Genomic DNA, 16,428 nt, shown 5'->3' on the forward strand with positions numbered 1-16,428 from the left:
CAGATTTCAGGTTTTTATCAAAATATTTATACGGGATATGTTATACATGTAGTCTGGATAGTGTAAGACCATTGTATGAGATATGTTGGCTGCAGACAGTCAAATTGAAACCTCTGGATGCCCTAATGCCCTGTCTGTACACAGGTTATCCAGTAGCTGAAACACTATTAGCATAAATGTGATGCTGATTGATAGGCAGGGAACTAGGTCAAGGTGATAGCCAATGCAAACATTGATATATGAGCCAGGAAGTAGTTCAAGTTCATGTTATATTAAACATCAAATAATTGGGTTTACACTGTAAATGTCAGATGGTGACCTAGGAATTTGACATTCCGTCATAGTCCTCTTTCAGAGGAGCTACTTGTTCGCAAATTTACTTTCAAGGCAATGTTCAAACTCAATAGAAATCTGAAAATTTGCCAGATGAAGGATTTCAAACAAATTACAGTGTGTATACATTTTGTTTGCCATCATTACAAGCTTTACTCAAATATTTGGTGTACATGTAGATAACAGCTGATACTTGTCTAGTACAACATACAATATAATTGTTATAGCAGTGCAAACTGATAAAGTACAGACTGGCAAATAAACTGTTTACTTAAAATTCAGGATTAAGGTTGTTGCCTGCTATTAGATGAAGCCAGACATTACAGTAGCTTTCTAAGCTGTTTACATGTATTGTGGTACATGTAGATTTATGTCACTGGATAACAATTTTCAAAAATTTATTTTTTCCATTTGCACTACAGAATTAAATGAAAACTCAAGCGTGGAAGTGTTTATTATTATAGATTATCCTTTTATAATTTTTCAAAAATAAAAATAAATAGAAATATAAAGAATATCAACTAAAATCATCCAAATGAGCATAAACTAATCCCTAGATAGATTTAAAGATCCACAGCTAGATGCAGACATAGGGTACAACCCTACCGCTAGCAATAGCTCCTCAACTCACAAGCAACTAAATCAAGATCAGGACTTTACTGGACACTCCTTACATGTATTTCTCGGGAAATGCCAACTTCAATAATCAAGCTGCAAAATTATCACTGAATTCTGATCTCTCTGTTGACTAAAAATCCTATACACAAAATCGTATTTAATCTTTAATTTCAAAGAAATTCGGAATGCGAAAGAAAATCCTTCAAATAAATGTATACAGAGAAATTGACGACTTGAACCAGCAACCTGATATCTACGTTTAGTTTAGATGAAGAGTTTTTAACTCGCTAATGAGATAAAACAGGAAAAGCGAACATTTGCAAATAACCTAATGAAATCTATACTGCAGATGTGACCATAGCAGTTGGCAACCCTGGGGACATCTGTTGGTGTCAAATTTGTGTTGTTACCAGTTGGGTGGCATTGCAGTTATACTTTATGAACTTACGAGTCTGATGTTGTTTTATGATTCTGCCTTTACCTGCAGCAGTCTTTCCTCATAAAACATTTTGAGACATTCCCATCCAAATTTGTTGAGAATTGACTTTTCTCGAAGATTTTTACAAAAGATTTTAGACATTCAGAAAAAACCTTTGCACAAAAATTGATTTGTTTCTTTGTCTGTCTGTCTATATGTATTTTCCTCACAAATTCTTGAAATTACTGAAAAATTCCAATAAATCTGTGACCGATGAAATGAACTTCAGTTTGTAAGACAGCGGTACTTGTATATAAATATGTTTTAGTGAAAATACTGAAATTATAGCTATTTGCTTTCACTCTAATCATTTCTCAATAGACATCAAGTCACTACTGTAAAGTTGTTGTGGTTAACTTGTACAGGAAGTTTTGATTAACAACTTCTTTGTTCTGACATGAACACATTTCATTGATTATGTAGCTTGACGCTATAGTATGAAGTGAGTCAGTACCAATACTACATTGTCATTGTATGTACTAAATTACACATCAAATATAGAACTGACAATTTCAGGAATTTGAGTTTGCTAATGTTTGTTCATATTTGATCAGATCAGGGGCATTTCTGTCATTGCAGGTTTTGCCAGATGGAAGTTAACAACTTGAATTCATTACCCCTGTTATGCAAAGCTATTTTTAGATTAAATGTTTAATGTTTGATTCAAAATACAAAATCTGTTGCAGTGAAAATGTTGCTCAACTAGGGGTTAGTGTCCTTTTATGTAAATTGCTGGACTGGTCAAGTCTTATCACATGAAGGTCGTTTAAGGTCACCTACAATCATTATCAATTTACAACCAAGATAGTCAGGTATGTGTATCGATTACAAATAGCTACTTGCCAACATAAAGGTAATACATGCCTCAACATTGAAAGACTTCACCTTTCACTCCAATTTTCTGTATGGAAACTTTGACATATAAATCAAGGATAAAAACAGGGGTCACTGTTCAAAATTGTGCACTACTAGAGAAATAATATAACCCAGTACTTACCAACTTTTTCAAGCATTAACTTTATAAATATAATTAGGTTTTTGATTTTAACTAAAATAAGCTGCTGAAGACTTTATTTAATCCATGACAGTATATCCAAATATCTGTCCCCCAGGCACATTCCACCATGAAATTAGCTCTCAAGGCTGATGATTGTATGCATGTATTATTTTCAGTCAATATGCAGCTGGATTTTGGTGCAACCTATATTATGTCATACGGCATATTGGACTTGTAATAGATAAATGGTATGAAAATGTTAAATGTTGGAGTTGAAAACAAATTCTTCTCCATAAATATTGTCACGAGTAAAATGTTTGGTGGAAGTTACATCCATACTCGTTCTTTTCTATTAAAGGTGAGAGCTCTTGGTACATACGGGTATCTGTGCGTACCGTAGGCTACATGTACACGTCTTAAGATGGTTAGAGGAATAACATATTCAATTCTTGTGTACCACAATATAGGCTGATCACAGAATTAAAATTGCACCACGAAAGTGATCAAGATTGTGAAAGTCCTGGAAAGAAACACACACACACACACACACACACACACACACACACAAACACAAACACACACACAGACACACACACACACACACAAACACAAACACACACACAGATACATAAAACGAATGACCAATGGCATTGTGGCATATTGTTGCAAAGTATAGTTACCTCCCAGTGTGATTCGTACCATATTTTACATGTACTTGTTCAGGCATGTTGAAATGTATGTTTGAGAATAACTGTACATACATGTACATATTAGTGCACAACTCTCCAGGAATACTTCCTTCTCTCCCAGTGAGCTTTATTTGAATTGAATCAAAGACCAGTGAGGCAAATTCAGTCTCTTCTCCTGATGAATCATCAAAATATGTCCCCCACATAAATATCACTGTGATGGGATCCTTTGAGGGGGTAACACTTTCCTGTCTTATTCTGATACTTTAACACAATTCCGTATTGCTTTCTGAAAATTGAACTGTTGTACATTTAGGTATTTGTTAGTTGTAATGTGGTGAAATTACTTTTGAAAAGTTTGATGGATGGATGTGGTTTATATTTTTGACACTGCTTTCAAACATTTTTTCATCATAGACTCTTGGGAGGTCTTTTGCATTACTATTTAATACAGGATAGACTGTAAGGAAATGTTATATTCTTCAAAAAGTCAGCAATCAATGCTTTAGTTGGTTGGTATTGTCTGGTTGTTACGCCTGTGGATGTTTTTGCATCATTTTATGTGGACACATCTGGTACATACATACCAGTTACATAGCTAAGGTACTCTCCCAAAGGCACTTTGCTACTGAAGTGGATATGAGTCTATACCATGGCACTGGAAATCATGTGTACGGTATGTAAGTTACACCACACAACTATTGATGTTTTGTTTTGTTTTCCTGATGAAAATACATAATAATTTGTGCCCTCTAAATAGACTAGAAGGTTTGTCTAGTAGAGGAAGATACACATGTATATTTGTTGCATCTCAGCTGAGCCAAGATGAAGAAAGCAGCACCTTTGGTAGTCTTTATCTGTGCTTGCATAATTGACAGGTGCTCATCAAGGCCAAAAATGATGAATATATCGAGAAATTAATCTACATTTGTGGTGACTGACAATTTGTTATATTAGCAACAAGCCCTCTGTGAATTGACATGCTGCCTGTGAAGTCTATCCATTCACGGTTGCCAGACATTGTAATTGAAACAAGATGTATGGACCACTGCTTGTTGACCTTTACGCAAACTAAATTTACCGTCATCTAATTTAAGGAAGTAAACTTGTTCACACTCACTGACCATGTAGAAAGGTTAGGCATTTTCAACTCTCTCTAGAGCTTAAAATGGGAAAACCATTTTATTTCTGTTTCCTGAGAGATTTTCAAAAGGTTAATTGAGTGTATCCAAGATATTGCATTTATAAATGACTGTTCTGAGGTTTTTGAACACATTGAATTTAATCAGCATTACTGAATCACCTTTCACTGTATTACCTTTCAGCATATTAGCTTCAATCGTTGATATAAAGTGCCATATATGTATTTAGCAACCAGAAGAATACATGTATCAGTTTTCCAATAAATTACATGTATCAACTGTGTTCACAAAGCTTGCATTCTATGTGTGGACTTTAATGGTTGAAGTTGAGAACTAGCAACTCTGATTGGCTATTACCAATCATGTGATTTCAGTGGAGGGTATTTGAGCCAATCGTTAAAACCAAATGACACTATATCAGATGTCATTTTGTCCAGATTGCATATTCATATAAGATATTTATATTTAAACATTTTATAACCTTTCATGAAATATTCATTATATTGAGGTATCAGTCTTTGCTCAACTGTGTACCAGCTCATTGCTTGCAGTGTAAGATGCTAAACTGTTGAATTAAAAGGACTTGTGGTGAAATGTCTGGTGTTTTATATTAATGCTTTATTCTTTATGATAGAGCAATACTCTAGTCTGACTGATCTACAAGATAGTACAAGACTAGAAGATTTGCAAATCCATCTGTCCAAAAAAACACTTAACCTTTTACACACACTGTATTTGATATCCTCATCCTTGTCAGGTGTGTGTCAATGAATTAGAGCGGTGAAAAATTTGATCATTTCAAATGCGTACGTGTGCTGTAACTACAGATGTTATTTGACCAAGACGACATATTCATGTTTTCCCCGTCTTCTTTTTCCTTTCAGATCAATCCAGGCAGTAAAGCAGCAAAGGCCAGTATTGAAGTTGGAGATATAGTTTATAGTATTAACGGCCAATCTACCGATGAATTAGAACATAACGATGCACTGAGTTTAGTAAAATCATCAAAAGATTCGATAGAACTTCATCTAAGAAGGTTAGTATGATTTACTCTGCCAGTTTCCCTGCCTGTGTGGGCTACTTTCTGATTGGTTCATGTTACAACTTAAAAACTTCCTGATTGGCTGGTCAATGTCATATACTCATAAGAAGCACTTCCTGAATGGCTGTTTGATATCATCTACACATGAGAAGTACTTCCTGATTGGTTGTTTTAAATTCCTTTTTCTCTGCCTCTGTTAAGTATGGATGATTCAACGTGACGAGTACTATTTGGTTATTACTGTGTCCTTTAAAGATTCTGTTGAGTACTCTGTTGTATACCATCAAGATTAATTGAGCAGTGCATTCTTCACTCAACCAGCTACAAATTTGAGAGAGAGAGGGAGGGAGAATATATAGGTGTATCTAATGGATGTCTGTTGCCATGGTGTCTGCCATGTACATGAAGACATATGAAAGATGAAAATGAGTGATGAGCCAGTGTTGTCCTTGGAATGATAATTAATGACTTTGTTCATTTAGACCTGCCAGACCAAAGACACCAAAACACCTGTGCTCCATTCTTTCTTGTCAGTGATTCATTTTAATTATACAGCAATTTTTATTGATGTTCCTAGATACCAGCATACATCATGTAACGCCACTAGAGCATGTTATTACACCAAGGTTTTAATGAAAAAATATCTGCTAAAATACTTACCACAGGGCACACTATGTATTCCTGTAAATGTGCAATACACGAATGCATGTATGCTCACAGTCCCTGTAATCTTTCATATTCTGTCTTGTCATATCAAAGATATCTGCAGTTTAAGTTTATGCGATTGAAGTTACAGTGGAATATGTATTTCTTATTTTAAAATGGTTGTCAAGTTTCATCTTGGTCTTGAATTTTGTTCTTCAGTTGTTGGTCCTAGCATTTGGAAAAGGTGATATTAGATAAGGTGTAAGGAGTTGTGTGTACAGTCTTTACATACCGGTCCACATGTGCATATCTTTGTTGTACATGTAGATGTATATATGGAAATACTGTCTAGAAAATCCAGTTGGTCTGGAATTAATCCATTGCATATCTGCGGTGAATACTTCACAAGTGAGTGTGTTTCTATAGTTAGTGACTAACACGTGTGATGCCCACAGCACTGCCCATAAAAACCCCAGCTGTCCGGCTCAGTCTGTCATACCCAGACGCACTAAGCATGAAATTAAGCCAGATTTTGCAGCCAGGGGGTACAAGTTCAAGGAGAAAGTAATTTCATTTGTCCTGCAGCAATAAAAGCAGACCTCACAGAAATTAGAAGTTGATGAAGTTTCCTATGCAGATGTATAATGTACCGGTACACATTTGGTTTTCAGCACACATTTGGTTTCTTTCTCAGTGATGACCGGTTGTGTGCTTTCTCTGTGTATTTTCACATCTTAGTGCTTTTCTTGCAACTCTCCCTGTAAGTTCAGTGTGTCCTTTCAGACTCTGGTTGGAGCGGCAATCCCAGCGTCCCATCATCCTGTTGCATTTCAACTTGATTTTATAGAAAGGCTCTGTAGACATTCTGGGAACAAAAGCATTTCTAGTTTTCCGCTATCCCTTTGGGAAGGGACTGCTGGCTTCCATTGTTCAGGTTTGGATGCACACTCTTTGTATTTCTATATTGGTATTTCTAGTTATGAAATATATTTTTGCACTATATTTCTATATGATGAATAGAGCAGAGTATGAATGGCTGTGCTATTTTTCATACAAAAGGTCTGTAATGGCCAAACACAATGTGACAATTCTAGCAAAGGTAGCTCTCCATATTACCGTACTGTCATCTTTACGTAACATAAAAAATGTTGTTAGCATAACCATTGTCGTGTTTGGATTAAATGATTCTTGCTTCAGTATTTGCTGGACTAATCAACACATTTTAATCGGACGGTGAATTTTTGCTTCAGATGTTGTTCAATTGGTATTAGTGGATATTTGAGTATGTGTAAGTTGACTTAGCCCCCACCCTTGTCAACTCTGAAAGTCCTTCCTAAAATATTGAAAACAACAGAATTGACCAAGTTAGACACTGGAAATTAGATCACTATCTGATAATGACAGAGTCTATCATTAATACTAGATGAACAGATTCATAATCCAGCACATCTGACCACTGGAATAGTACATGGTTGTGATATATTTTACATTATTAATTTCTTCACTTTTCAATATTTTACTCTTTTTTTTTACAGAACTACATCACCCTTAAGCCCCATCACAAACACAAGTACTATTTATAGATCTACGTCCAACGGTCCAACAGAAGACTCCAGTGAAGAACAAAGTGAAGACATGACAGAAACGACGACAAAAACAGTTATGATGAATTCTGACCAAGGGTCAATAGGTAAGTACAAGCTTCATTGATTGATCTTCGAGACGTGATAAAATTCTTCTTTCAGGCACTGATAAATGTCTGTGTACTAACCATATTGTGTCACAATTTTCATCCCCTATTTCAAAAGCTGTTCTCCTCGATAAAGTTATTTCTGAAATTCTCCCGGTATGGATGTGTTAAATGAACTTTCTACTCCTAATACTAGTATAATTGCAAATACAGTTTCAGTCTCTGCAATGCAATGCTTTTATTATCTTAACAAAAATCAAAAGACAAAAAGAAATTGTGAACCAACAACACTATAAAAAAGGGAAAGAAAGTGACAAAGAACTCTGCAAATGATTTTATGGACTGAAATGACGTAACCATAACCATTTCCCACTTTGCTTTTGTTCATCTTCATTCTATCAAATTGAGGCATCTGTATCTGTTGATTTCAAGGGTGAAATTAAACTTAGACTTATACATTCAGCCGTGTGGGGGCGCTCCATGACCTCCGACCCTAGATGCACTGCTTGCACATGCCTGAATCTCTCTCTGTATGGCAAAATTGGAAATACACAAATACATGTATTGATGGGTAGAAGTGGTGGTAGTGTGCTCAAGTGTGTCAATCATTGGAGGAAAGTTGCAAGACACATACAAATTAGGGTCTCACTTTCAGGAACTTGTTATCCCAGTGAACGAATTGATGTTTTGTTCTTCAGTTTTCCTAAGGTGAAAGCTTTGAGTCCAGTTGCGTTTAGGAATTTTCCTTAACCAGAAACATTTGTTAGTTTATGGAACTACATCTGTGAAGGGTATTCACCTGTTTTTATATGTACTAAAGTATTTAGTCCTTGAATCAGGAATTTGGTGAATTTTTAGAGCAACGTTCCACAAATAAGCACACACTAACTTCCATTCTTTTCAGTTCATCGCAAGTTGATATGTTTGTTTGTCAAGGCACTGCTTGAAAAGGGAACATGGCCGTGATTTAATGGAAATGTTTACTCAGTTCAGGTCAATCTTTTTTTCGCTATTTTTTCAAATTGTATTATGAATTTTCTTTTCACTTTGACAGAATTATTTATGTTTACACTTAGGTAAATCACAATCTTCAGAAAAACCTTGCAATAATTGTAATGGTTCTGACTTAAAGAGTAACTTAGGGTGTCTTACTCCCTATGTTATTGATTTCCCTGCCAAATAGAGGTGAATGTGCTTGAGAAAGCAGAGAACCAATATTTAAGGGGAAGAAAGATGACAAAAAAGATGGTGAAAGTAGTAAACCTAATCTGCCGAAAGCAATTTCTTCAAATTTTCATCAACAAATCTTGCATCTTTAATTGTGTCCAAGTTGATTTCAGCTGCCACAAAAAAAAAATGAATGCATTTTTGTGGTGATGAACTGGTAGATGAGAGAATTAAATTTGAATACAATGGTTGCTTCAGAGGAGTAGTACATCGATAAATGCAGTTTTGTTTCAGTGGCAGTATAGCAGTATTTTTCAGGATTTTTCAATGTTAGAAGAGGAAAATCTGGTAGATATTATAAAATTTGCAGATATTACCAAGAAGTACTGGTATTCTATTTATCATTCTTCCAGCAATGTCATAAAACCAGACTGTAACTTGTGTAAACCATACATGTATAAATGGGTCAATGGGGCACTAACCTTATACTCTGTAGGGTCAAGGAGGAAAACTTAATCCCTGTGTACAGTGGCTTACCCTACGGCCTATTATACAACCCTTCTAAGGCATTCTTATAGAGAAAACTTCATGACCAGAAAAAAAGAGTTATGATATTGTGAGAAATTGCAGGCCACCAAGGTTAAATATTTTGTTTTGCACACTGTTGTCAAGGTTCATTATAACTTTTGAGCTCAGACTGTGGAAAATCGTTTCTGCCTCTCATAGTAGAAGGTAGCTTTTCTGGTCCATGGTTGGTCCAAAGTATGTGGCAAAGCATGAGTTGGAGAATTATTTACTTGAAGTGTGGTGTGTTCACAGCTACATTGCTGTGATCAAGCAGAATCACAGTGCACTAGTCTTTATATATGGTACTCAGTAATTTCATCATGTATGCTGTTGTGTCAATACTTGAACTTGTATCGGCTCTCTGATACCAATGCTGTCATCTGAAAGTTTAAAAAGGATTAGTCAAAATCTGTTTATCTAAAGTTATCATGTAGCAGTGAGAACATGTGCCAAATACAGGTACTTCCAATAATATTTCGCTGTTCAGATGAGATGATGTAGTTTTTGTGTTAACTTCTGATGGCCCATCTTTATGTATCATGCCACTTAGTCCAAGTTCATCAGAAAAATTATGATATTTGTCAAATAAGTTAACAAGAATTTATATGCTTCCATTTGCTTGTCAGTATATATGGTTTCATTTTCTCGTCAGTTTTTATAGGGTCATTGCCATAGCAACAGATAAAGCAATACATGGCAAAGTACGGGATATCCCCCTTCACATAGGATTACGCTTTTTGCCAAATAGTAACATTATGGCTAATTATTCTGTGAGAATGTAGCTCCCTTTCAAGTTGCCAGGATATTGAATAATTTATCGTAATCATTATGCCAGTTTCACCACATGCCTGCTGGCTGTATATTTCATCAAGATTCCCGATGGTCTGGTTGTTTATTACCGTTCAATGAAGATCTATAATATTATGTTTCCAGTTATGGAACAGCAGGTGTACTGTCCTAAATCACTCTTCACATAACCATCAATAGAACTCACCATTGGTAGAGTCAGTGTACTGAGAGGAAAGATTTATGAACTTGCAGAATCTTTCAGTTCTTTTCTGATCAAGCTGTGTTAACTCATTTGAAACCTATAGTGTGAAGTTTTTTTTATACCTGTCAGGGAAATATCAATTTCACCATCTTGTTTTTGTGAGAATATAAAAATTGATCCTTGCTTCTCTGATCCAAAAATGTGCATGTTGATTCGTGATTGCATTCTCACTTATGAAAGAAAGTAGTCTAAAGTTTCCATCAGAAAAACTCTACAACTGTTGTCTTATTTGTACTGTACATCATCTTTCACTCATTGACAGCCTGTTATCTTATTGTCTTGTATGACATATCTGTTACTTTCCAATTACAAACTTGCCTTTTCTGACGTAACCCTTTAATCACAGAGTCTTCAAGCCACATTTACATCACTACATGTACGTGTTCTGGAACAAAGTTGGATCTCAATAAAGGATTTTTAAGGGACAAAATGTAGGTCTTATTTTCTTGATCGACATTATGTTTTTCTCCTTTTAGCTGATTATGAAGATTCTTTAATCAGAGCTGGTCTGGGTGATGTTGATCTCCAGAACCTGCCTAGCAATGTCGCAGTGGTTAAGAAAACTACAACCAAAGTGACTAAAATTACACGCTGTACATCCCCAGCTAGGTGGTCTTCCTCTGAGAGTCTCACCTCAACTGAAGGTGACAGAAAACGTGAGCGGCAACAGCCGCCGATTACTGTCCAAGTGTCCTCGGCAGCAGAGCCGGGGTCTGACTCGCCAAAGCTGTTGCATGTGTGGTCGCCACCATTGTCCGGTGGGGAAGGTCAGTACGTCCTGCTGTGTCTGGTCCGAGCCTGTACAGTTGTCCTCATAATGCTGGCTGATGTACATATACGGTTTCTGCGGTTTGACACTAACCAAATCACCAATACCTACAGCCCTCTTTGTGCAAACCTCACAGGTCTATATACCCTCTTTCAGCACCCCAATTTGGTGTACTCCATTGTGCAGTTGGATCTATGTACAAAGAAAAAGGGTAGACAGTTTACTGTGTCCTTCCTCTGTACATCATTCCACTTTTACTCTCTTGTACACAGTGGAGAAGCACCAAAATTTGATGGTGCAAAAGTTTCATCCAGGATTTACAAATGCAATTTTTTAAATTTATTTATCCAAGCTGTCTAGTTTGCGGCACTTACAAGTATGTCAAAAATTCCTTCACTGTTGTTGGCTACTCCAAGTTGAAATTAGCTCACTAATTTTCTATAAACAAATTCTGGTGACCAATGGCAATGACATTTACCTCCTAAGTGAGCCCTGTGTGATATATGCTCAGAGAAGGCAAGGCATGGACTGAAAGATATGTAATGTTTGCCAGCATAAAGACTTGGTGTGGTTCGTGCTGACAAGCATTGCCAAAGTGGAAATTCTTTCTGTCTGAGAAAAAAGCTTTATCCCTGCTTAAGAGAGTGCCCCATTGCTTCATCTTTTGCTGTTGGCCGGCCAGAATAATAGTCTAAGAGTAGTAATTGGCACACTGGTTGCAATATTGCCTCACAAAATAATCTGCCTGAAAATTTAGCACATTGTTGCAGTCCACTTGAACTGTCTGTATTATGTCAAGTCATCTTGTGGTTGTATCAAAATCATGTTATCTTGTAGGTTGTCTAGACATAAGACTTTGTGGGATGTACATACTTTGGTTGGAAAATTTCCACACTGAAAAGCTACCCCTCTATAAGATAAATGAAATGTTCAGTTGTGTATGTATTGTGTATTTTTGAAATCAGAAATAGAAAAGTACTGATATTGATCATTGCTGGATGAAATGAAAACAGCAACTGCATAACTGAAAGACATGAAGACAGCAGCAATCAAAATTTACATCCCTATACATGTAGCTACTGTCATATATGTATAATATTTATCTTGGTTAAAATACAGTATTATATCAGAAACTAATAAGTTAATGTTTGTTTGAGAAGCGAATGTTTATGTCAGAAACTGTTGTTGTACCTGTACAGCTTTGTGTGTTGTTCACTGTCATGTGTATGCAAGTAGAAATATAGTGTACCACTACATGCAGAACTGCTAGTATATTGTTAAATTGCAGCTTTTGTAGATACCTGTCAACACACCAACTGGTACTGAACAGATGCCCTATACTGGATTTGCAGAGTCTTGGCTGATCTTCATGCATTTGCTTCTGGCCGCCCAAGCTTTTACTGTTTTTTTTATGTTCTTTGATGTGAAATTATTGCCTGTCAACAATCACTGCATGGGGTTTTACTTTGTCATTTTTTTCTGTTGATGTGTTTATTTCTCACTAAATATCCTTATGATTATTTTTTTTTCTCATGTTCTCACTGTACCTGTCATCTTCTCTCCTAGCATCGCCTGTAAGTCCTCCGTTCCCCACCAACAGCCATTTACAAGTTCCCGAGCAGGTCCAACAGACCGCCACTAAATCTGACGTAACAAAATTAATCAAGGAAATTGACTCACGTCCTCCGCATCCGCCGCCTCGGCATAGCGGTCCAGACGTCAAACGTGCATATTATACTGACCAATCAGCTGTTGCCTCTCCTCCGACTCGTCGTAAAAAAGTGAAAACTACCCTGTTCATAAGACCTAGATCAAATAGCTTTGATGGTTTGTAACTTCTTTCCTCATGCACTTCATATCTCTGCATGCTGTCTTGAAATGTACTATATTTCTGATGCCTGTTGACTACTCGATGCCTGTTGACTACTTACCTTCAGAAGAATTGATCTGGTCCCTCCAGCCAACAGAAACAATGGGAAGATTCCATTGTACTAAGCATTTAGGGTGAAATAGCAAACATGCTGTGTGAAGCTTGTAGTTTGCATGGTTATGTACCCTGTGTTTTAAATGTTTTCCTCAATAATCACATTCTTCGTTTTCTCTCCTCCTAGCAACAACATCACGTAGCTGGACACCAGTCAACTTCAAAACCGTATCCAAGGACGATAACGAGAGAACACTCACCTCCCCACCCCCCACTGTACCCCCACCCCCACAGATGTATGAATATTACCCTGTGATTACTCAGGGGCCAAAAACGGTGAAAACTTCACTGATACTCCAGCCGGAAGCCAATCGGCGCAGAGCCAGGGGTAAATGCATCATTGTGGTCATGCATGGTAGATGTACATGTAGTGACATTTTATGGGATTGTGTAAACAGAACTACAAGTGTCTTATTTATTTTGCTCAATATGGCTGGGTGAAATACCAGCAGTGAAGAGAAACAGCGTCAGATCATTTTTTGTATGAAAGGAAGTACCAGGAATGGCATTTGTTCATCATACGCCACAATTCTGGTTTCAGAAGCTGGTCTATCAGTACACTTTATATTTTGCGTGTACTGAGTGTAAAATGTACAAGGTGCTTGGTTTATTCTCGAGAAAATTTGAAAATTGAATCAATCTACAAAGTTGATTTGTAAAAGTCATCATGGTAAACATCACAGTAGTAAGATACAGAGTAAGGACATCAGTACAATACAAACTTGTCCCAAGCTATACTCTGGTCTGTGGGACAGATAGTTTGATAGTTTTGATTTTCCATACTGACATACAGTATGTACAGTAAATTTTTTACCTCATGGCATGCTTACAATTTATCACCAACTGCATCTAGTTAGTCCCCGCGGACGAAGTCCGGCGGGGACTTATAGATTGGGTCCCGTCCGTGTGCGTCCGTCCGTCCGTCCGTCCGTCCGTCCGTCCGTCCGTCATCAACAGTTTCTCAGACACTGCTGAACCAATTTTGTTCAAACTTGGCACAAAGGCATAGCACTATGACCTACAGATGCACATCGATTTATTTTGCAATACGATCCAATATGGCCGCCAGACGGCCATTTTATTACGATTTTTTCATGTACAGAGCCATAACTCAGGCATGTTTCAACCGAGTTTATTCAAAGTTGGTACAAGGACAATGACCAATGTCATATATATGCATGTCGATTTTTTTTGTGATACGATCCAATATGGCCGCCAGACGGCCATTTTATTACGATTTTTTCATGTACAGAGCCATAACTCAGGCATGTTTCAACCGAGTTTATTCAAAGTTGGTACAAGGACAATGACCAATGTCATATATATGCATGTCGATTTTTTTTGTGATACGATCCAATATGGCCGCCAGGCGGCCATTTTGTTTTGATTTTTCCATGTACAGATCCATAAGTCAGGCACATCTCAACCGATTTTATTCAAAGTTGGTACAAGGACATTGACCTATGTCATATATATGCATGTCAATTTGTTTTGTGATACGATCCAATATGGCTGCCAGGCGGCCATTTTGTTTCAATTTTTTCATGTACAGAGCAATAACTCAGGCATATCTCAACTGATTTTATTCAAATTTGGTACAAGGACATTGACCAATGTCATAGATATAGACGTCGATTTGTTAGTCCTTTGGGCCAAAGGCCCAAAGTACTAATGTGATGACGCGGCCTCTGTTGTTGCATACAGTGGGCCGTATGCTGTGGACGCAGGTATCTCAGAAACGCTTCAGTAACTTTTTCTGAAATTTGGTCTGATGGTCACTTGGGCATATATCTCAAACGGTCTTTTTTCTTTATTTGATTGAATCATTTTAAAGTCACTTTTTTAGCTTTTTTCTGATAACCACTATTTTCACATTTTCCTCAAAACCACTGATTTGATTATTGTGATATTTGGCATGGGTGTTCGTATAGTTAAAATACCGTCAGAAATGTTCAAGATTTGGTGATACATGCCTCACATTATTTTTAAACAATATTTTTATCCATTTTTATTTTATATTTACTTGATTTGACTCGCTTTCGTTAAAGCTACCGTCTGCGCATGCGCACAACTCTAGGACAAAAATCTGAGTTGAGAATCGAATCGGACGCCATCTTGTTTCTCGGTGTGGGCACATTTTTACTTTGTGAACGTTTCACTGTGCATTTTAATATATTCTATAGTTATGATGTTAACAGTGATGCACTTTTGCGGCTGTCGTGTATTTTTTGGTACGAAAGGCGCCTTTGATCGACTGAAGAATGATGGTACCGGCAGGCATATCAGTTCTACTGAGGAAGTAATCCACTGGCCCGCATAGGTTAGGGATTCACGTAGGGGAGAACCAGTTGATTTGTGGGGGGGGGGGTATGGAGGATTTTGAGAAAAAAAATTGTCACCAGGTGAAATAAAAGAAAAAAATAAGCCTGTAATGGCTTGAGAAAAAAAATTCTCATAACAGACAGAAATAAATAAAAAAGGAATTGTCATAATGCAGTTGAAATGAGCAAAATTTTGGAAATTCATTCTCATGTGTTCTTTGCTAGCATGCTGCCATAGGCAGCGCAAATGTTTTTACCACAAGCAATTCTCATGTGTTTTTTTTCCCAGCACTTATGATATAAGCATTCACTACTTTACACCTCAGTGCACTCGATGTTTTCCTTCCCTTTTCTGACCCAAGAAATCATATTTCTGGATTTCTGTTGCAATATCTCAATGGTACAGGCAATATCTAGATGGGACTATTTGACTTCTGTACATTGTGAAAATTGAAAACACAAGACAGGAGTCAATAAACTAGTGTAAAAACCAATATATTATTCTCTCAACATAAATATGTTAGAAAGATTACAAGTTGTCAAAGAAAATTGAGGAACAACAAATATAATGAAATACAATGTGTGAGCCTTGTTTCTCTGACCACAAAAGATAACATCTCCCCTGAGAACTTAAAAGGAATTGACTGTTATAAAGAAAAGCAGGTATAGTACTGATCACTGTTGATTTGCCAAAAAAGTGTTCTATAATTTAAAGTTGTATATATACTAGACTTTCCATTTTGTTTTCATTCGTTGGAATGTAAAATGAATATATAAAACCATCCTGTGATGTGTGAAACACTGGCTTAAATTTGAAAAATTGCACTGCTACTCCATTTGATAAAAAAATTGATGCAGGTGTGACAGTTGAAATTAAAAAAGGCTGTCTCTCTGCCAAAAAAAAGTTCCCATGCCCACTTCCTGCATACCCCCCC

The 16,428-nt window shown here is 36.8% G+C and overlaps 1 protein-coding gene across 50 annotated transcripts in view; it reads left to right on the forward strand.

Moving 5' to 3' along the window:
• Nucleotides 1–16,428, forward strand: part of LOC139122505 (mucin-2-like) — a 166,389-nt gene that overhangs the window by 54,502 nt on the left and 95,459 nt on the right. For 49 of the 50 annotated variants that reach the window (XM_070687919.1, XM_070687924.1, XM_070687913.1 and 46 more), the window contains exons 2-6: nucleotides 5,142–5,293; nucleotides 7,480–7,634; nucleotides 10,896–11,186; nucleotides 12,755–13,015; nucleotides 13,300–13,500. In XM_070687919.1, coding sequence (XP_070544020.1) covers nucleotides 5,142–5,293; nucleotides 7,480–7,634; nucleotides 10,896–11,186; nucleotides 12,755–13,015; nucleotides 13,300–13,500 — 1,060 coding nt within the window. The remainder of the gene's footprint in view (nucleotides 1–5,141; nucleotides 5,294–7,479; nucleotides 7,635–10,895; nucleotides 11,187–12,754; nucleotides 13,016–13,299; nucleotides 13,501–16,428) is intronic. The other variant, XM_070687935.1, reaches the window with a different exon arrangement.

The sequence above is a fragment of the Ptychodera flava genome, chromosome 22 (assembly GCF_041260155.1).
Source record: "Ptychodera flava strain L36383 chromosome 22, AS_Pfla_20210202, whole genome shotgun sequence".
Classification (NCBI taxonomy): Eukaryota; Metazoa; Hemichordata; class Enteropneusta; family Ptychoderidae; genus Ptychodera; species Ptychodera flava.